Raw genomic sequence first — 21627 nt, forward strand, 5'->3', positions numbered from 1 at the left:
TCCAGGTGGCACGGTGGCACACTCGGTAGTGCTGTCGCCTCACAGCTAGAAGGTCCTGGGTTCGATTCACGTTGGGGGTGCCGTGGGTGCTGGGGGAGTGTTCTCTCCTCTGCGGCATCAGTGCCCATACCCGAGGCGGGGTGGGCAAAAGGGCCTTTCTGTGTGGAGTTTGCATGTTCTCCCCGTGTCCCCTAGGGTAGATACCCTCACAAAAAACAGGCAGTAATCCTGGTCTCTAAACTACCTCCCCCTGGCCAGCCGGCACCTAATGGAGGGGAAAGGAACTGGTCGGAACATGTTCCTTCCACCAATACGTCGGGCCGGGGAAACTCCCCCCTGTCTGGTGAAAAGAAGCAGCTTGGACTCCTCATGCAGGTTGGCAGAGGAAGTGTAGCGCCCAGGATTAAATTAGATAATTGAGACTGGGTGAAAATATGGGTTAAAAAATCGTGGGATAAAAACATATATAAAGAAACCCCAAGATGTTCCAGTTGCTCATGGTATACACAGACAGGGTTGGCCGTGTTTAGACTATCACAGTGCATCATTGAGAAACCTTCAGACTGCCACCATCTAATAAGAACAGATTTGATTTCCACCAAACCGCCAAATTACATAAAGTTGTCCAAAGGTCACAAAGTGGACAGACATAATTTTCATCAATTATGTCCATAAATCCTGTGGCTCAGTCGGCCGGTCGCATGCAATTGGATTAATTCTTGAGTGCTTATAACCGCATTGACCCTAACAGTTGAACATTCGGGCCAAAGTAGACAAACGTTAGGTGAAAATGGCAGATCTGCAAGCTTACAATGCACCGCAAAGTGGCACGTTGTGAGCTTTAAGATCTGCCCAAAAAAAGAGGGGTTCAAGTATACAGTAGACCAGTGTTTCTCAACCTTTTTTGTCCCAGGGCACACTTTTCATAGCCTAAAAATCTCGGGGTGTATATACTGTATATATACCGGAATATATATATATAGTAAATATATATATAATATATATATATATATATATATATATATATATATATATATATATATAATATTAGTGGTCCATGACATGAAAATGTTTGAGAACCACTGCTCTAAAACAACATTGGACAATGATGTTTGACAGTCAGCAATATTGTTTCTTATTCTAGATTTATTTTCTGACTTTTTCGGATTTTCTGACTTGATCTGGCCTGTTAACATTTTTATAGACCTGGTTGCTTGTTTCCCTCTCAGTCAATGTGGCAACCCTGGTCAAAGCTGTGTTGACTGTTCCGTATGATAATTTAGCTTAGCACACAACAGCTAGGAGGATGCAGCAGGCTGCTGCTGTCATGTTTAACAGTATTTTGCGCAATTTATGTCCCCAAATTTATGGATATGGACTTATGGCTCCATCGCTGCTTCTTTCTTTAGTAGAAGTAGAAATTTAACGTGTTGCTGACTGTTTATCGTCCCTTTCACACACGCACACACCGCCTCCTGGACGCTGCAGACCCAGAGGCTCTGTGCAGAGTGAGACCCCGATATTTATTTATCGGGTTAACGCAGCACGTTAACGCCGATGTGCCCCGATATTTTTAGGCTATGAAAAGTGTTACTTTCGGACAAATCTCGCGGCACACCTGGACAGATCAAACGGCACAGTAAAGTACCGCGGTACATAGGTTGAGAAACACTGCAGTAGACCCCTGGGGAGCCCAGTCAAGGGTTTACATGGTGAATTCAATCTTTCGTGTTCTGTGTGTACAATAACAATATGTACAGGATTTATTTAGAGTATGCCTGTAGCAATTGGCGTAGTACTTGCCCTAGCCTCGACGACCTTACAGGCGTATACAAAGGCTCAACTTATATGTAATTTAGATAGCATTTTATGTAGACCTAGCACTCCAGTATATACTGTAGGCATAGTTTCCATATACCGTAGATAATTCTTAGCTTATACCTATGATTCTTGATGACAATTTTTTACCTATTTTGTGTTGTTCTTGCTTACTGTAAATCGCTCTAGATTAAGAGCATCTGTTAAATGCCTAAATTGTAAAAAAAATATATATATATAATAATAATAATATTTATTGTCCCGAAGGATATTTATCTTCACAGTCTGTTCAAACACGTCAAAAACTGTACATACAAAAAATTATATGTACAATGTGTGGGCGGCTGTGGCTCAGGAGGTAGAGCAGGTCATCCAATCCAATGATCCCTGGGTCGGCGGTTCGAATCCCGGCTACTCCTGTCCACATGTCGAAGTGTCCTTGGGCAAGACACTGAACCCTACATTGCCTCGGATGAGTTGGTCAGTGTGAGCTCGCCACCATTGGTGTGCGAATGTGGGAAGTGAGGACGCTGGCGTCGACTGTTCGCCACTTCACCTCCCAATGTATGAATGAACTAGAAAAAGTGCCCTTCTGGGCACAGGTCTCCACCAGGAGGATAGGAGTGTTTGTAAATAATTACTTGAGTAAGCATAAGAAAGTATGTAGTAGAGTTAATATTAATACAATCTGAATTATTATTTAAACTAGAGAGACTGTGTACCAATTTGCGCGATGTTTGGACAAAATCTGTAGGTGTACTATGTGCAAAAACTTGTTTTGCACAAAGCGGCCTCCTGGTGGCGCTATAACAGGCCGTTCTGGAAATTTTGGGGCAGAGGTTCATCGTTGGCATCCAGGGAGTGTGTGTGCAAAATTTGGCATCGACCGGGTTAACGGTGCCGGAGATTAGCTGCTCACGGACACACACACGGACGGACGGACACACGGACGGACGGACGGAGTGCAAAACATACTCTCCCCCCATGCCTTCGGCCTGGTGGAGACAATGAACCATTGTAAATCGCTTTGAGCACTTGGAAAAGCGCTGAAAATGCAATTCATTATTGTGTGTGCGCTGTGGATAAGAGCAGATAAGTCAAGAACCAGCATGCCATGCCAAGTACTAATGGCGACAGAAAAGGACATGCATGGCGGCTGCGCGCTACGTGCCAACGCCCCCCGGGCAGGCAACAGCTAGGGGTTAAGTGTTTTGCTTAGGAGCACTTGGTAGACCTTAGGAGCACTTGGTAGACCTTAGGAGCACTTGGTAGACCTTAGGAGCACTTGGTAGACCGGGCCCAGAACGCAAACCGAGGACCGGACTCAATAGCCCCCCCCCCCCCCCCCCCACCACCACCACAAAATGTAACCTGGCATAATGTTATAGTGACTACTATGTGAACTAGCCAGTCTGTTTAGAACAGGTACACAAAGACACACACACACACACACACACACACACACACACACACACACCCTCACACACACACACACACACACACACACACACACACAGTGCAAGTCGGTGGCTCTCCAAAATAATGTTATCTAACCACAACCACAACAAATGAGGCTGCTGCTTGTCTGGGGAGGAACAAGGAGACCAGTGTGTTGTCACTAAACGGGAACGGAGGGAAACTGTGCCGCACTCTGGAGTCACTTCCCATTCCACTCACTGTCATGCTGTAATTCTCAGCAACACAGGCCTCTACTGTGGTGGTGCGTGTGTGTGTGTGTGCGTACCTGTGTGTGTGTGTGTGTGTGTGTGTGTGTGTGGTTGAGCTCGAGTGCACATTCACTTCGCGTCAGCTGTATGTCGGCTGGCTCACGTTCGAGGCTCAGCGCACGTGAAGGTGTGTGTGTGTGTGCGTGCGCTGCCTGCATGTTCACGGTCACACACGATATTACCGGACGTCGTGTGCCAGTTGTTTATTTTTATTTTTTTTTGCCATTCTCTCCATTACACCGCCTCGGTCCATGAATGAGGGGTTTGTTTGGTTTCTCCTCCGGCTTTTCCGCTGTGCCTTGGTTACCCCGGTATTGCTTCCTGGCTGGGAACGGCAGGGCTGTTTTTGTACCTTAGGACTCGCGGAGGAAATTATTTCTGACTTGGAGAGACGGGTGGTGTGTGTGTGTGTGTGTGTGGGAGGGGGGGGGGGGTTAACTACAAGCTAATATATCCTACCTCTGAACCAGGCTTAGTCTAGCACTCTGGACTCTCCCTCATCCAATAAGTCTGCCAAAATATTGTTTCCACTACCTACCGTTATGGTACACACTGTCCTCACTTCAATGAGATATGCAATCACCGACAGAGAAGCGATGTTGAACTTGTGCCTTTTTTCATGTGGGCTCACATGAGCTTAAAGCACAACCTGCCAATAGTTTCATATCCTTTTGAAACGATGCGATGTGCTCAAAAGGCATAATTGGCCGCCAGACCTCTGGTTATCAAAATGTATTAGATGTAAGACTATACTTCCCCTTTCCTTTTTATTGTTTTCTACGGAATTCCATTTCGTTCTGAACCGTCGTTAACAGTCCAGCTTCCATCCTCGCCTTGACATCCCTCTCAAAGTAGCATGCTCTTTTTGTCATGCACACACGCGCACACACACACACACACACACACACACACACACACACACACACACACACACACACACACACACACACACACACACACACACACACACACACACACACACACACACACACACACACAGTGTGTGTTTACTCCTTCTTAAAAAGGTTGTCAGAGTCTATCACGTCAGCCCAGTCTGGGCCGCATGCTTTGGAAAAAAGGGACGGACGGATCCTGGATCTCGATTCCAACACAAAAAGCCTGAGCCAAAAAACAAATTAGCAAAGAGACACAGGGGAGGGTTTATGAGTATTTATTCAATTTGCTATTGAAGAGGAAGGAGAGCGACGGAATTCTCCCCCCCAACCCCACTCCCCCGAAGCAGAATGTCATTTCCTGGTGGATATTTGACCACAGACTGAGACCAGGGGTTGTTGTGGAGAGTCAGTATTGAGGGATTGGGGGGGGAGCAGGGTGAAACAGAGGGCTTAACCAGAATGTTCTAGTGCTCTGGTGGTATGTTGACAATTCTTAAGCAGCACGTGGAATTCGCTTGTCCAGCGGAGGGTAGAGAGATTCAGAGCTTTGAGGTTCTTGGAATAGTAAAGGCTGGCAACACACGGTTTGGATACAGTATGTGTGAGTGTGTGAGTGTGTGCGCAGTGTGTGTGTGTGTGTGCGGCAGCGACGAGACGCAAGGGGACCTTCGTACATAATTCGCTACACGGTGCGTGCGTTGTTATGTTTACACCACAGCAGGGAGGCAGGCAACTGGGAAGAGGAATACAGGAACTATTGACACGGAGCCGATTTCTGAAATTGGGTTTTTCTGGCTGGCAGCTGCCCTTCAATAACATTTACGGCTGACGGTTCAGCTCCAAACTGTGGTTTCGAACATCCGTTCACTGGAGGGTCAGCCAGAGAGTGGAGTGGAGGCACAGGCACGCCTAGCGCAAGCCAGGGCTTCTCAAAGTGGGGTCCGGGAACCCCCACGGTTTCCAGGGGGTCCCGAGCGAAATGTGTTAATATATAGCATCAAAGTCAGTTTAACCACTTTAAACCTTGCCTGCATATCTTTGCAGTCGGGTGGAAACTTTGAAAACAGCGGATCCACAAGCACAATGCGAGGCGCTGTGTGCTTGCAGATCGGCTATAACACTTTTGTGTTGCTGACAGCAAACGATACATCAGCAGCTATTTGAAAATAGTCAATGTACAAGCTCACAATGCATCGCAAAGCGACACTTTGTGAGCTTGTAGATCAGCTTTTTTTTCATCTTGAAAATGCCTGGCTTCAAATATTTTAGCCATGGGGGTTAATGGCCAGATACATTCATTTGGGTGAATTGAGAACAAGAGCCTATGACTAACCTTTTTCTTGCTGCAGTAGATCTGCCATTTCTTCTCGATAGGCAGAGCGAACATCGCCCTCCCTGTTCTTGTCCGTCAGGTCCAGCTCGTCCTGCAAACAACAAGAGAGGACAAAGAAATTAATCTATTGGCTCGTTTCGCTCGTCTGAAATAAATCACTGTACAGGCAGGCGTTCCAAGAGAGGTGCCTTTTACCAGTGCCGAGCTCAGCGTTTTGTTGGATGCAACGCAAGATGAAAGCGAATGGGATCCGTGCTATAAAAATATGATATGGGTTGATCATATACAGTATGTAAAAAAAAATCTTGAGTTGTAATTCAACTCTGAGGTAAACAGGACAGGATATATTCTTTGAGATTTTGAATGATACGATTTAGCAAAAATGACAATGAAGGCGCACACAGTTTATATTTAAAATGTTTCCTGTTGATTCGTTGACAATTCTATTGTTGTAATTATCAGGAGAAATTATCTGCTTCTCAATTATTCGATGAATCTACATGAGCAACATTAAGTGGGTTAATGGTTCTGAATATGATCCGGCATCCATGACATTAAAAGAGAACCACTGATCTCGTTGGTCTCAGAGGGGTCTCGGCGGAAGGAGGCCTGCCGACCGAGAGGCAGAGAGGCGTTCTTAGTATTCAAGCCAGCACTGTGTTCAGTCCTACAGCCCTGGGTACAAGGTGCCTCCCGGAGCTTTAGAAATGCATATGAGCCCAGGAAATGAGCCCGTGTGTGTGCCAAGGAGGGAAAAGGATCTCCTTAGGCAGGACGAGAACAAGAGACATGGAAGAAAGAGAGTCGAGGTACGAGAGGGGGGGGGGTGGGGGGGGGGGGGGGGGGTAAACAAGTGTTTGAAAAGAAACTTTGATTTCTACTTCGTTGCGTGGCAAAATTCAGTTCACGCTCAGTTCACCGGCGGCAACTCAAGCCAATCCCAAATCAGCTTGATTGACTGACTGATTGATTGAATACTTTATTAACAGTTTGCAAAAAAAGAGGCACGGTGGCACAGATTTATACAGAAGAATCCTGAAAAGGATAACCCAGATAAGCTCTCAGAGCTCGTTTCCTTCAGTCAGGGTCCTGGGTTTATAAAGTCTGAGCAGCAGAAAAACATTATGGAAATGCTTTTTTGTGAATCAGATTTGAACTGCATTGCTAGCCACTCTGAACAAGGCCCAGGTATAAATCAGTCTGGAACTAGAGAGGTGTACTCCTCGGTGCACAGGTCTCCACCAGGCCGGGTTACCTACTGTATCTCAGGCGGGTGCAGTACGTTGTTTAGACTAGTCATTGGTCCGACAAATGACAACCCACCTCATCTCCTAACATAACCATAACCGCAAGCACGGACGCATGTCGGACTAATTCCCTGTCTGAATTACATGCAGTCCCCATCTCGGGCCCGCAAACGTTTGGAAGGCAGTCTCAGCCAATTGATCACATGACCCCAGAGATAATGTGTACTGGTTTGGGTGATGTTTGGGCAAAATGCGTTTTTTTTGCAAAAATCGGCCTCTTGGTGGCGCTATAACAGGCCGATGTGAGACATTTGGGGCAGGGCTTTTTCACTTGGCCTCCAAGGAATATGCTAGACTAGAGATTAGCTATTCACAGACAGCGGAGGAGACAATAAAAGAGGGCATGCACATGAGTCATGACATCATCATCATCATACCCGGAAAGCCAAAAATACTTTCTGGCCTTGACAGCCCTGCACACATCCAAACAGAAAAGTCCTATCTGATTGCTTCAAACAGCAATTAAAAGACGTTAAGCTCGATTTGCCACTCTGCATGCGCATAACGCATACCTTCTATACAAGAGAGAGGGAGATGAGAGGGACATGGAGTAAGGTGAAGGGGTGGGGGGGGGGGGGGGGGGGGGTCGGGGGGGGGGGGTCAAGGGGGAGATGGATATAAAAAAAGAGGAGAGGGAGAGGATACGATGCTTACAGCACCAGGGCTTTGTGCTCAAGTCCACACTAATCTGATCATAATGGCTCTGCTACCATGACGTCAACCGCTGCCGTGTCGGAGCCCCCTATAGCTGTCCCTAGGGGCCCCCTAGCTGTCCCTAGGGGCCCCCCTAGCCAAGATGACTACCGTGGCGGAGTTTGTTTTCAACGATTTCAAGCAGTTGGGGTGGGCTTGCATTCCAAGTAGCTGCCGACTACAATACAGAGATGACATCATCTGTCACCCGCCCCTTTGGATGAGGATAGCCAGCCGATTGGAGCATTATTGTCCACTTGAAAAGAGGGAAAAGGAAAAACATGATTTCGCTCTTCTTTCAAGTTTCAATAACCCCCCCCCCCCCCCCAATTACACTAGTTGTGAAATCGACCTGTGTAGTGTTCTTTTGTTGTCTTTACAGATCACTCCATGTCCAGAATTCAATAGAACATGGCCACAGATAATGAGCCTGCCCCGTCGGTCACACCGATCGCAGCGCTATAGAGCATGCAGTGAAACTTGGTACAGCGCAGCATCCAACCTTCGGTCCCGACTCACTGTGTCATCCAGGCTTTAAAGACCTCAGCTTCTGGGTCAAAGTGTGATTTCCCCCCATCTCTCTCTCTCTCTCTTTCTACCTCTGTATCTAACCCCCCCCCCCCCCCCCCCCCCCCACCCTCTCTCCTACTCACTGCAGAACTGGAGGGGCTTGAAGGGCCGGGAAGCCAAAACCGCTTCCTGGCCCGCCGCCTCTTGGTCGCAGGGTCAAAGCCCCGCTGTCCAAACCGCTGCTGTTTGGAGGGGTTGATCCACTGATGGTGGAAGGAGGGGGGGATTGAGGGAGGTGGTATAGTTAGTGGGGAGAAAAAATAAAGAACCCTGGATTTGAACCAGGTGGGAGCTGAGCTCTTCGATGGTCCTTCACCCTCTATTTCTCTCTCTCTCTCTCTCTCTCTCTCCCTCCTCCCCCCCACCCCCCTCTCTTCCATGGTCCTTCACCCTCTATTTCTCTCTCTCCCTCCTCCCCCCCACCCCCCTCTCTTCCATGGTCCTTCACCCTCTATTTCTTTCTCTCTCTCTCTCTCCCATCTCTCTCCCCCCCCCCCCCCCCCCTCTCTCTCTCTCTCTCTGCACCCATTCCGTTGCCTCCTTTTATTCCTGCTCCTTTTGCCCGTCTCTTTCTGTCTTGCTTCCTTTAACCGTAGGGTTACTTAAGTCATTCAAAATGCACTTTTGTGCATTACAAAATACAAAAATATATTGGCATAAAAATGTAGTTAAAAGCACCAAAAGTGCTCATTGTGTGCTCATTGTGCAGAATGTCCCATTTCAAGTTATACATCAAGCGTGTACAGACCGGCCATTTTCACTGTGGTTAATGTAACAAAAATGCAGTGGAGTAAAAGCACAATATTTGGATCCGAGATGTAGTGGAGTAGAAGTAAATGTATTGCAAATTGTAGATACTCAAGTAAAGTACAAATACCTCAAAACTGTACTTAAGCACTATACTTAGTTACTTTCCACCACTGGGTAGGTGATATGTGTGTGTGTGTGTGTGTGTGTGTGTGTGTGTGTGTGTGTGTGTGTGCATGGTGCTATGTGTGTGTGTGTGTGTGTGTGTGTGTGTGTGTGTGTGTGTGTGCATGGTGCTATGTGTGTCTGTGTGTGTGCATGGTGTATGGATGTCTATGTGTGTCTGTGTGTGTGCATGGTGCTATGGATGTCTATGTGTGTCTGTGTGTGTGCATGGTGCTATGGATGTCTATGTGTGTCTGTGTGTGTGCATGGTGTATGGATGTCTATGTGTGTCTGTGTGTGTGCATGGTGCTATGGATGTCTGTGTGTGTCTGTGTGTGTGCATGGCGCTATGGATGTCTATGTGTGTCTGTGTGTGTGCATGGTGCTATGTGTGTCTGTGTGTGTGCATGGTGCTATGTGTGTCTGTGTGTGCATGGTGCTATGTGTGTCTGTGTGTGTGCATGGTGCTATGGATGTCTATGTGTGTCTGTGTGTGTGCATGGTGCTATGTGTGTCTGTGTGTGCATGGTGTATGGATGTCTATGTGTGTCAATCTGTGTGTGTGCATGGTGCTATGTGTGTCTGTGTGTGTGCATGGTGTATGGATGTCTATGTGTGTCTGTGTGTGTGCATGGTGCTATGTGTGTCTGTGTGTGTGCATGGTGTATGGATGTCTATGTGTGTCTGTGTGTGTGCATGGTGCTATGTGTGTCTGTGTGTGTGCATGGTGCTATGTGTGTCTGTGTGTGCATGGTGTATGGATGTGCAGTGGCCTCAGGCAGTGGCCTGTTTAGGTAATTCCAGTAATCCAGTTATCGTCTCGGTTTGGGTGGAAACCTCCTATGTCCTACTTTTTAGGATTATAATAAAAGTTTAAATCACACCCGTGTGAAGTGAGGGGCGCTCTTATCATCGTACATCATCAGACATCATCATCGGCCAATCCGTCCTCACCTTCGTCATCAATGTTTGTGTTACGCAATGTTTGTGTTTACACAAACACTTTCATTGTCAATGGCATTTTAATGTTTGTGTTGGGACAAAGTTTGTGCACTGCACACACACCTAGAGATGGACATAGGAGGGGCTAGCAAAAATAGCAGATCCACAAGCTGGAAACACGGCGAGAATCTTATACTTTTGTGTGACACTCTAGGTGTGATCAAGTGGGGCGTTAAGTTACACAAAGTTATGGAGATAAGAGGTTTCTGCCCGGCAGCAACGTTATGCAATTGTCTGTCATCCCCTCCAGTATCTCAATCACATGGCTTTCACTTCTCATGATACCTACCCCCCCAGCGCACACGCACTCACACTCACACACTCACACACGTGTGTGTTCTACTCTATCCTGCCCACGTTGGCCAGCAATGCTCCAGTAGGGAATTAATATAAAACTAAAGCTAATATTGTTACACCTGCTGTTCCAGATGGAGGAAACAAAGAAACAAAACATACGGTACCTGGCCCCTTTCCTTTCATATTACACTAAAGCTGCCGATCAGATAATGTTAGAGAATCTGAAAAGGGTGTCAGGACTGTCAGGGGGTTGAAGCTTTTTTCAGGCTTTTTTTCTTGCCTTTATTGATAATCCAGAGTGTAGAGAGACCGAGTCAGGGAGTGGCATGCAGCAGCGGTTCTGCCGGTCCCGGGAATCAAACCCGGGACTCGCTCCGTCAGGCATCAGGAAATATGCTACAATTTGCAGCACTAGATTTTTTTTAAATATGTTGAATCTAGAGCTGAAACACTAGCCATTGACAGCCCGTACATCCAAACAGAAAAAGTCCTATCTGATTGTATTAAACAACGTTAAACTCACCAACATAGCAGCCGTACAAAAAGCTTGAATTATCCTCTTTCCATCTGCAAAGTATATATTCATTAAAAAAAATCCATGCTTGTGGTTTTTGCCTATTCTGCAGCTTTTGCGGAGAGCGATGGATAGTGCTGTCAAACAAGTCTATGAAGCCATCTATAAAATCTATGAAAATGTTCATAAATCTGTGACATAATGAATTACAATATGTAGGGCTTAATCTCGCTTGGCCTGGAAAAAAATAAAAACGTGTAATGTATGTATATGTGTATACCACGTGCCCATGCTTGCGCACGTGCGTGTGTGTTGGTACGATACATGGGAGTTAGCCTCCTATATCAGCAGTGCTAACCTAAATACCTGCTACTGCTGTTTAGACTACATGTCTTGTTCTCTAAGGTCTGAGTGGGGGGGTGGGGGGGGGGGGGTCAACCACAGATGAGGTGAGGGAAGGTTCACTCACAGTAAAAATCCTCAGTGTTAATTTAACTCTGGGAGGGTACAAATGAGGGTACAAATGAGGTTACATTTTGTACCCTCCCAGAGTCACAAGTACATAAAACGGGAGGATTTTACTGTGATGGGAAAGTGTTTGTGTGTCCATGTGTGCGTGTGTGTGTGTGTGTGTGTGTGTGTGTGTGTGTGTGTGTGTGTGTGTGTGTGTGTGTGCCGGAAATGGGGGGAGAGAGAGAGAGGTGTGAGCGGGGAGAACTGAGCAGGACATGTGAGTGGAAAGTGCGTATCGGGGAGAGTGAGTAGGTGCGAGGTGGGTGAGTGGGTGTGGATGTGTCATGGAGAGTGTACGTGAGGCTGCGTCTAAGGGGGAAATGAGTGTGTATGATCTAAGAATGACTACCTCTTTGACCTGTGTGTGTGTGTGTGTGTGTGTGTGTGTTGACTACGCACTAAATACGCACTAAGTCATACTTAGTGCGTATGACCTGTGCGTGCATGCTTGAGAGTTTTATGTGTGTGTGTGTGTGTGTGCACGAGTGTCCAAAGTGGCTGTTGACTATATTCATATGACTCAATCAGTCTAGAGTCGAGCCCAGCCCAAGTGCACACATACAGTACATGCATGCATGCACATGCACACGCACGCACGCACACTTGTACACGCACACACACATGCACAGGGTGGCGACAGGAAGGCAGTGGAAAAAAGGCAGACAAGATGGCAGGAAGTCATCTGTGGCCTCGAGAGGACCCACAGGAAGCTGTAGCCACCATTAGTGACCCAAGTGTGTGTGTGTGTGTGTATGTGTATGTGTGTGTGTGTGTGTGTGTGTGTGCACGCGCGTGCTGCAGGTCTCCACGGTATTGGAAGAAGCGTGATCTAGAGACTTTTAACCACTATTCTCAGTAAAAATGTCTTTACAATGACTTGCCAACTTTTCTAAGAAAATGGCCAATCTAAAATATTCACAACGTGTCATGAACTTGTAGATCCGTCGATCTGCGAGAATATTTTGTTTGTGAAACATTCCGCCTACAACGATGTGGAGGGGGGGGGGGGGGGGGGGGGGGGTAAATTAGCATAACCGCAACGTGTGAGATCAGAGGTCAACCCTCTTATGGGTTTTTGGTGAAAGCTCAACTCCTCCCCGCCTCTTTCTCAAACCACCGCCCGCCAAATCACTCGCACTATATATCGGAGATGAGTCATGGTCCACTTTTAGATGAGTCACTTCCCTCCCCCTCTCATTCAAACAGGCCAGGAGGAGCTGCTGGAGCCGGACCCACGCTTAAAGGTTGGCTCGGGACAGCCGGGGGTTTGGCCGGGAGACGTGAGGAGGAAGAGAGGAGGATGAGGGATGGATGATGGGATGCCGGTTGGGACGGGTCACTGCCGGGGGGGGGGGGGGGGGGGGGGGGGGGGGGAGACGACATGGACGGAGGAAAGACAAGAGCGGAAACAGAGAGGGGTGGGTGCATCCCCTCTACGGGCCTACTCTGCTAAATGCTGAGTGTTACGCTAATTTAACTCCGGTATGGCATGGAACCAATGGTATAGCAGACTAATATCACTGCGTAGATATTAGAGTCTGGAACTTCGGTGAATATTTATTTCCAAGGGGTGGGTGTTACAAATAGTGGGCTCCGATTGGTCACCCACCACTCTGGGGTGAAGCGAAATGATACAAAAATACATACAATGTATGTTACTGTTAGGGTGGGTTCGGTACCCCCTGGTGACATTGGACACAAGCATATACAAGTACCGTAAGTAACGTATGAAAGTATGCATGCAGACGTAAAAAGCGCCAAACTATGTCTCCTGCTTAAGAGGGAATCCCCCACTTGGTCAAGGGAGATATATATTACACCAGCAGTATGGAGCTTCAGGCAGTACTACCTCGAAAGCAGGAGGTGTCCTCCTAGGGCTGTCACCATTACGACATTTAAGTTGACGATTCATTGTCACACAAATGATTGAGGTTAACAATTTAATTATTAGTAATTGGAAATGTTAGGCTTCGTAAATAAAAAAATGCACATGCAGGGCAGATATGACAAATATCTTAAATATTCAAATAAATCACCAACATTTCAAGCTTGTAGATCTGCAATTTCTAGGTGATTTATGTTAATAATTGTGACAGGCCTATTTGTCCTGCCCGACAACAACGGGGTCTGAACGACTCAATTGGAAGAGTTATTGTATTGTATATTGTATTAGCATACTACACCACACATGTTGGCTAACACAACATTGCATTCATCAAAGTAAGTCCCGAATTGCAGCATTTACAGATGGATAAATTAATTATCACTGTGGACTTTTACTGCATACAACTGAGAGGACACTCCCGGGCCGAGCAATTCTCCCTCGTTGCGCAACGAGTATTTCGATTCGTGTCCGGTTTCTGAAGTCCATTTAATACACTGGAGGGAGAACATTAAGGGGAGGATTTATATGTTCGGAGACTAGTCCCGGGGTTTTCTTGGAAACATAATTTTGCCGAAGCTACAAAATGCGGAAGGGACTCATTTAAATTAACAATGCTTGGGGAATGTAATTTATGTGACTCCTTAAGAAGTGGGCCTGGGGGGAGGGGGGGTGGGGGGGGGGGTCGCATGGTGCTGCAGATAGATGCTCTCAAAAACGTCATCACAATCATTAGTGTTCAACTCAATTATTGAGAGAGAGAGAGAGAGAGAGAGAGAGAGAGAGAGAGAACATGGACATATATAGTTTTACGGTGTAGTATGTACTCTCTTTTACTCGACCCAGTCATCTTTATCTGTTTCTAACACCGAGTTAATCAAGAGCCCTTTTTTGTGTTAATAAAACATGAATCTGTATTGTAAAGTAGTATTAACACCACAACACTATCTGGATAAGATAAGACTACTACAGTATATTCACGGATGGATTGCAGCTTAAATCTCTTAAACCTCTTGTAGTCTTAAGAGAACTGTCGTCAAAGTTAGCCGATCTACAAGCTCACAACAAGCTGACAATGGGTCGCGTCCGCAAGCTTGTTGTGAGCTTTAGACCGGCTATTTTTGGCTAATGTTCCCGCCAGAATATTGATGGGGGGGGGGGGGGGGGGATTTGAATGTGAAAGAGTGAGAGAACAGACTAATCTGTTGTGATCAGTGTGATGCCAGATGTCGGTCAACTAGGTCAGGAAACTACAGTGCAATACAAACACACACACGTATCCCTAGCCTTAGAACTGCTGTGGTTCAAAGAGAGACCTCTGCTGTTCCCCCTTTTATAAAGACTGATAACGTTGTCTAACATGTCATCTACTGCTGCCGGGCATCAGTCAAATGGGACTAATTTACTTTTATTTGAGATAGAAGTGATCTAATTATTGTTAAGTGGAACCGGATTTCTCTAATCCAACAGGCAGACATTTTGATTAATCTATACGAGAGTTTCTTATGCATAGGCGACAACATCTGATCCGACAGCTTTGACATGCTTGTTCTCAGAAATGTTCGGGCGAGCGACTATAGCCTGCTTGTAAACAACGACAAAGGCAGATGTTCAGTCGAGCGTGCATGGGTGTGTTCCAAACTTCCAAACTAAGTGGTTTTTCATAGAATTCCATTCCATCGTTCTCTCAAATGTATCTTCTGTTATGTTATCTCCTAGGGATCTCCAAATTCTCAATTGGCCCTTTGTTGGCATAGCCGTTTTTTTTGTGGGAAGGTGAGCAGTCAACACCAAACGTATTGTGTTATGCTGCCAGTAATCTCAAGAAAGTAACCCTGCTACATTTTATTTTTCACATTTTATAGATTTTGTTTTAGATATAGTTTGTCCGTTGTAAACCTCATACTGTATGTCCAAGACTAATATATGAAAAGTAGCAGATCGACAAGCTGTGCGCAAGCCTGTGGATCAGCTACTTTTAATTCTTGTGACATTAATTTACAAAGAAAAGCACAAAAAGCTTTAAAATGGAGATAAGGTTTCTGCCCAACAGCAACGATGTTATAGATTTTTCACCATCCACAGAGAAACACGGATACCGTGAATCCCACGACACAGTGGAGCGGCCATTTTGTGCATGTTTTGCCATTGCAGTTTATCCCACGCATGTGCACATCACATCCATGGAGTGTCCTGCAAATTGCCGTTGTATGCCCCTGGCTGGCCCGGCCCAACGCCGTGGAAAAAGAAAAAAAAGAGAGAGAAGAGGAAGAAAAGAGGTACATCTACAGAGTCAACCCTATACCCTAAGCCTGCAGAGTTCAGTAGCACTTGCTGGGTCAGGCTTGCACCTTAGTAAACATGAGTTGTGTCACGGACACATGGCTGCCATATGCAGACCCATCCACACATTGCACTGATTCAAACAACAATTTGATTTCCATCGTTTTTTCATCGTCATCAGCTGAAACTTGGAAAATGCCAGCCTTTTGTTGTCCCCGAAAACCCTCAATCTTGTTTTCTAGGGTTAGGGTTTTGGTTAAAGCCACAACTGAAAAACACTACACAGCACGCACCCAAAGTCACAGGCCCTTGTACCCCAGTGATTGCGAGCAAGCCATTTCCAATTATCCAAACGTGAGAGCAATTTCACATCCGATGATAAAATCGAATCAATCAAGAGAGAGTTGCCTGCTAAACAGAAATAAGCCGCCATTTCTCTTGACAAGGTGCCACGTTTGACACGCGGCCCATATATCATGCACGCGTGCTTGCCTTTAAAGAACACTGTTGGAAAAGGCACTGCACTGACATGTGCCCAGATGCGATGAACAGAGCGCAGACCCCGCTTCGCAATCGCCATCAGGAAACTCTGCGGCCGGCTGCAAATGTGAATTGTGATTAGTGCGATCCATTAGGCTCTCTGAAGTGGTCTCCGCACAGCCGTGTCCAAATCAATGGCGATTGCTTCCAGGTTTGTTTCCCTGGGTTTTGCAGGAGTTAGCTAGCGGCGTGGGAGGGGTTTTGTATATGGGTGCTGTTGAGTCCCCAAGTGGGGTTCGATTTCTGTGAGAGATTTGTGACTCCCCCGGCCGCAGACTTGCCTAAACTAGGGAAGGCAGTGTTTACAAAAGGAATGGTAACGGACACCATAACGGTTTGTTGTAAAGGTATACCAATCAAATAAATATGTTATGTCATTTCATCCCATTATAGATAGACTATGTTGTAGACTACAGTACTTTACAATGCTGAAGACAAGAGCATCTTTTGCTTTTTTCAAATTAGAGCAGGGGGCTTCCAGGTCTTCCAGAACGCTTGTAGTGTATCAGGCCTAAACTCTCCATTACGGTCTCTACTCCCCGCGGTGGAGGTGAACCCCCGTGGAGGTGGCTTGTTCCTCTGTCCCAGATCTGTCACTCCAACGTTTGGTCTCTCCCCTGGCCCTGAACGTATACAGTACATTAAAAATCAATCACTTCAAGCCCCATTTAGTAGTGAAAATGTACGACCTTTAAAGCTCACAATGTGTCGTATCGTGACACATTGTGAGCTTGTAGATCAGGTATTTACCATTTCTCGCTTTTCATTTTATTTCTGAAATTCCTTTGAAAAATGTTTTGCCTTTTTCTTTTCTTTTTACATTTCTGAATATTTATTGATCAATAGGGATAGTTTATAGTTTATGTTTTTTTACTTCCGAATATGTAAATCTATAGGCTCCACCATCTCTCTCCTGGAGAGAAAAAAAGGGCTTCCATGACAATAATCCCTTGCCTGCTGCGGAAACACTCTTGTTATGTTTGCAAGTCCCTTCTTCTCCGGTTCCCTCCTCCGCTCCCCCACGTCGAGGTTCTCTCAGTGTCGGTGTCACTGCGGCCCCCGGCCAGCTGGAGGTCTGATAGAGAGAGAGGACGACCTGGATGACCGCTCTCAAACGTCTGGATGGCAAGCAGCGGACGCCTGGATGACCTCTCTCAAACGTTGAGCGCGTCGCCGCACCATGACGCCTGCAGGGGTAATGGCTAAAGCAGATGCCGGCGGGCGGACTGTCGGCTCGGACCCGATGCGTTCGCCAGACGACCACCGCCGAGGAGGCCGAGGGCCCGGTTATTCTACCGACCCGGCCAATGAAAGCACACATGAGTCAAAGCTGTCACCGCAGGCGGGTTGCAGGTTAATGGTTCATCCATCAGGACGGGGAGTAGGTGTAGGTTTCTCCCTCAAACCTTGTAAAAAGCCTTTTAACCACTTTAATCCCATTTATCATCACTTTATTATTAAGGCATCGTTACGTCTTAATATACACGCTGCGAGCTTAAAAGTAGCAGATCGACATGCTCACCGTGTGTGAGCTTATAGATCTACCGGTATTATTGAAAATATTTTAGATTTTCTAAAGATGTGGTTAAAGTTATATATATATATATATATATATATATATATATATATAGGCCATTACTTTCCGAATGGGTATAAAATGAAAGCATTTGGGGTTACAGGGGATGGAAATTCCCATCCCATAGCTTCTAAGCTTTCACATTAAACCTCAAAACTCAGGTATTTATTCATATTTCCTCCACCACTGAATGTTTATTGCAGATTAATCTGATTTAAGATCAACACGTACAGTATAGACACTTGATTTTGTTCTGTAACCATCATTCAATCAACAATCATTAATCACCATCTATAGTTGCATGAATTTCCGAAATCAAGTCATAGGCCAGTCAAGTCTATGGACTTTTAATGTTTGTTTAGGGTAAATTATTATGTCATTCGTGCAAGCCAAGTCTATGTTTGTTTAGGGGTGTTTCAGGGCGCCCCTCACATCACACGAGTGTGATGTTTATGAAATGACCCTCTGGACAGGCTGACCAAACTGTGGTCTGGGACACGAGGACAGATGTTTAACAGACCAACAGGTGCACACAGGAGACCAAACATCTGTCCTCGTGTCCCAGACCACCAGGTGCACACAGGAGACCAAACATCTGTCCTCGTGTCCCAGACCACCAGGTGCACACAGGAGACCAAACATCTGTCCTCGTGTCCCAGACCACCAGGTGCACACAGGAGACCAAACATCTGTCCTCGTGTTCCAGTCAGACCATCAGGTGCAAAAAGACCATTAGCCGCGAGCCGTCGTCCAGTAAGCATTTGAAGAAATCTCCACTCATAACAACATGTGGAATCGGCCCAGTTCCAATCAGAAAAACACCAAATCCTCCCCTTGGCCCCGAAACCTTGTATGTCAAAATCTGGGGGGGGAAACATAAAAGGTTCAAAGGTTTCTGCTGCGACAGCGACAACCTGTGAAAGAGGTTTTGAAACCAGAGAGGGGACCGTTGTGTTCCTTATACTTCAGCTCGGATATTTGACCCTAAGTAAGCTGTGGGTCATTCTGCCTTGTTCTATCTGGACTATGAGGGCTGCCGTGATTTGGCTAAGCATTCCCATATGCCAGGCATGTTTTGGTTTTATCCACAGCAACGCACGCCTCCAACTTGCTTTTCCTAGTGTTTCGTGCAACCTCTTTCCATGTAATGACCTGCTTCTTGTAAAAAGCGTCTAGCCAGGCCTTTCAGTTGTGAACAGGGGCAGTGTCATTACGGTACCTTTGGGGTTGCAATTACGCTGTGTACATGATCCCACAAAAGTCTAATATTAATTAGATTTAATAGTGGTTCATTAATGCCTAGAGCAGGGGTCTTCCAACAGGGGCCAGGGATCCCTAGGGGGTCTTCAGAGTTACTACAGGGGGTCGCCAAATCTTTGTGTGATATGGACTTTTTCTTTTTATACTGTATACAACTTGCTTCCTATTCCAGTGGGAGCATTTTGCTGAAAATAGCTGATCTGCAGGTTTACAACATGTCGCAGAAGAGGTTTGGTATACAGAAGAAAGCAGACCAAGTACAGAGCAAAGGTCAAGTTGAAAATGCAACACGAACATTTGAATGGAAAGGCAGGTCTAAACAAACAAACCATCATTTTTCACAACACTGATGATAGCGCAAGTATATGCAAGCCATCTATAAAAGTTGTTAATCTGCAACACAATTATATGATGGGGATCCCTGCTTCATCCCTCTCTCTCAGCTATAACTAAGAGGTCCTTCTTGACCCCTGGCCTAGACTATACAGGTTCATGTCTTCATCTAATTGGAGTTTTGCCATTTAGCCCGATCGTCTGACTGAAGCTAGCAGTCTACTCAGTGACTGGGTGGAGTGAGTCTATGGTCTGGAGCCATGCTAGTTTGCCATGGTCCTTGATCACTATCATCCTAACTTAGTTTTAAACCTAAGTGCATTAGGGCGGCTCTAGAGCAGGTAAATGGCCTGTGCAGTGCATTAGTAGTCATCCAACAACTGGACAAAGATCTGCCTCAACGATTTTTTTCTTTTTGTTGCAAGAACCGGTGTAAAATGGTGAGACACAATGGCAAATGTCGTCACAGAAAAAAGGACAGGACAGAGAATGGAGCGAGAGAAAAATTGTAAATGCACAATTATTTTCACGCCATGCAAACCCACAGCAGACCTTCTTGGCTCTGACAGCTGAGCTCCGAACAACACTCTCAAGACAACACCATGCGGTTATGGGTACAGCCAGGCAGGACTATACGCAGCCATGCCAGCCTGGGCCTGGCCAAAGGCCCAGAGCCCAACAACACAAGCACAATCTGGGCATGGAGATGGAACAAGTAGAAGGCAACGGGCGGGGCTGGGTGTAGCAGAATGGACAAGAGTATGGGTGTCCGGGGATTTAGCTCATCCAACCATCAAGACGTCCAAACACCGCAGGACGCAATCCTCTTCCCGTTTCCATCGCTAATCCGATTTAGAGGCTGGTATAGTGAACGACTTGCAAGTCAGGAAAGTAAAAAAAAAGGCTGCTTCTCATTAACCCATTAATCAACCTGGAAGAAAAGAAAAACGGAAAACTGTTGCTATATCAGTGTTTCTCAAACCTTTCCATGTATAGGACACCCAAAATGATATATGTTCGGCCGCCGACCCTCCACCACCGAAGCAAAGATTTGTGTTGAAGATGTTCGCTTTAAAATTGATATAATACAGATCCAGATATTTGCATCATTTTTTCAAGCCAAAGTATAAAATGACACAGATGCTTTCCCGGGAGTGGGTTAAGGAGGGAAAAAAGGGAACATTCCAGGACTTATACTGTACCACTGCACTGTCCTGAGCTCGTTCCAGAACACATTTGACTTCTGTTTTCACTCAGTTACTAATGTAAGCAAGCAGGGGCTGGTTTCTGCACAGCGACTCGTTTGGAAATAGGTCCCTTGAGTGACATAGAGAAGATTCGTACGATTCAAGATTGAAGAGATTTATTTGTCACGCTAATACAAGCATGTGTGTTGTAATGTTGGTGTGCGTGCTCCACCAGATTGTGCTAACCAGGGTTTGGATTCGCTGGGGGGGGGGTGGGGGTGGGTGGTTGGGGGATTTAATGCCTCTGCTTTTGATACCCCAATGGTCGTTAACTTTTATCACCGGGGTGAGGTTATGTTTTATCCATGATTCTGGTCAGACTAGTGTGTTAACACATAGAACAATGAATCTCATCTGTGTGGAACACCGACAGGCGGATGTCATGATATTATTGGCTGAATGAAAATGGTTTGCACATTCTTTCATAAGCATGCACCACATTATGCATTTTGCTCAAATTTGCTCAAAAACAGCCAACCCACATTGATGGAGCATACTGTATACCTCTATCGCATCCACCCATTTTACAAAACCACAAGCATTGGATTATTGGTTGTTATGGGTAATGAATGAGTCTCATGGTAAGACAGCGTTATGTAATGATGTCAGGTGTCTATTGTACTGTAGTAGAAGTAAACTCTCTCTGAAGACAGACTGCTTGAACGTACAGTATTTGTGGTGCAGTGGTTCTCAAACTTTACAGCACGAGCGAGATGACCCTTAAGATGAATGTGATGTCTCCCCGTGGGACCCAAGCTAGTGAAAATAGCCAATGTACTGTATATACATGTGTGTGTGTGTGTGTGTGTGTGTGTGTGTGTGTGTGTGTGTGTGTGTGTGTGTGTGTGTGTGTGTGCGCGCACGCTCAACGATCTAAACATATGACTGATGGGTTTCAAATCTGTTAACTGTTAATCATCTAAG

The 21627-nt window shown here is 46.0% G+C and overlaps 1 protein-coding gene across 1 annotated transcript in view; it reads right to left on the minus strand.

Annotated features, from left to right (window-relative positions):
• daam2 (dishevelled associated activator of morphogenesis 2) overlaps positions 1 to 21627 on the minus strand; it is a 139691-nt gene that overhangs the window by 60666 nt on the left and 57398 nt on the right. The window contains 2 exon segments of the mRNA XM_083792351.1: positions 5775 to 5831; positions 5833 to 5865. Coding sequence (XP_083648477.1) covers positions 5775 to 5831; positions 5833 to 5865 — 90 coding nt within the window.

Source organism: Protomyctophum parallelum (assembly GCF_964188405.1).
Source record: "Protomyctophum parallelum genome assembly, chromosome: 20".
NCBI classification, from domain to species: Eukaryota; Metazoa; Chordata; class Actinopteri; order Myctophiformes; family Myctophidae; genus Protomyctophum; species Protomyctophum parallelum.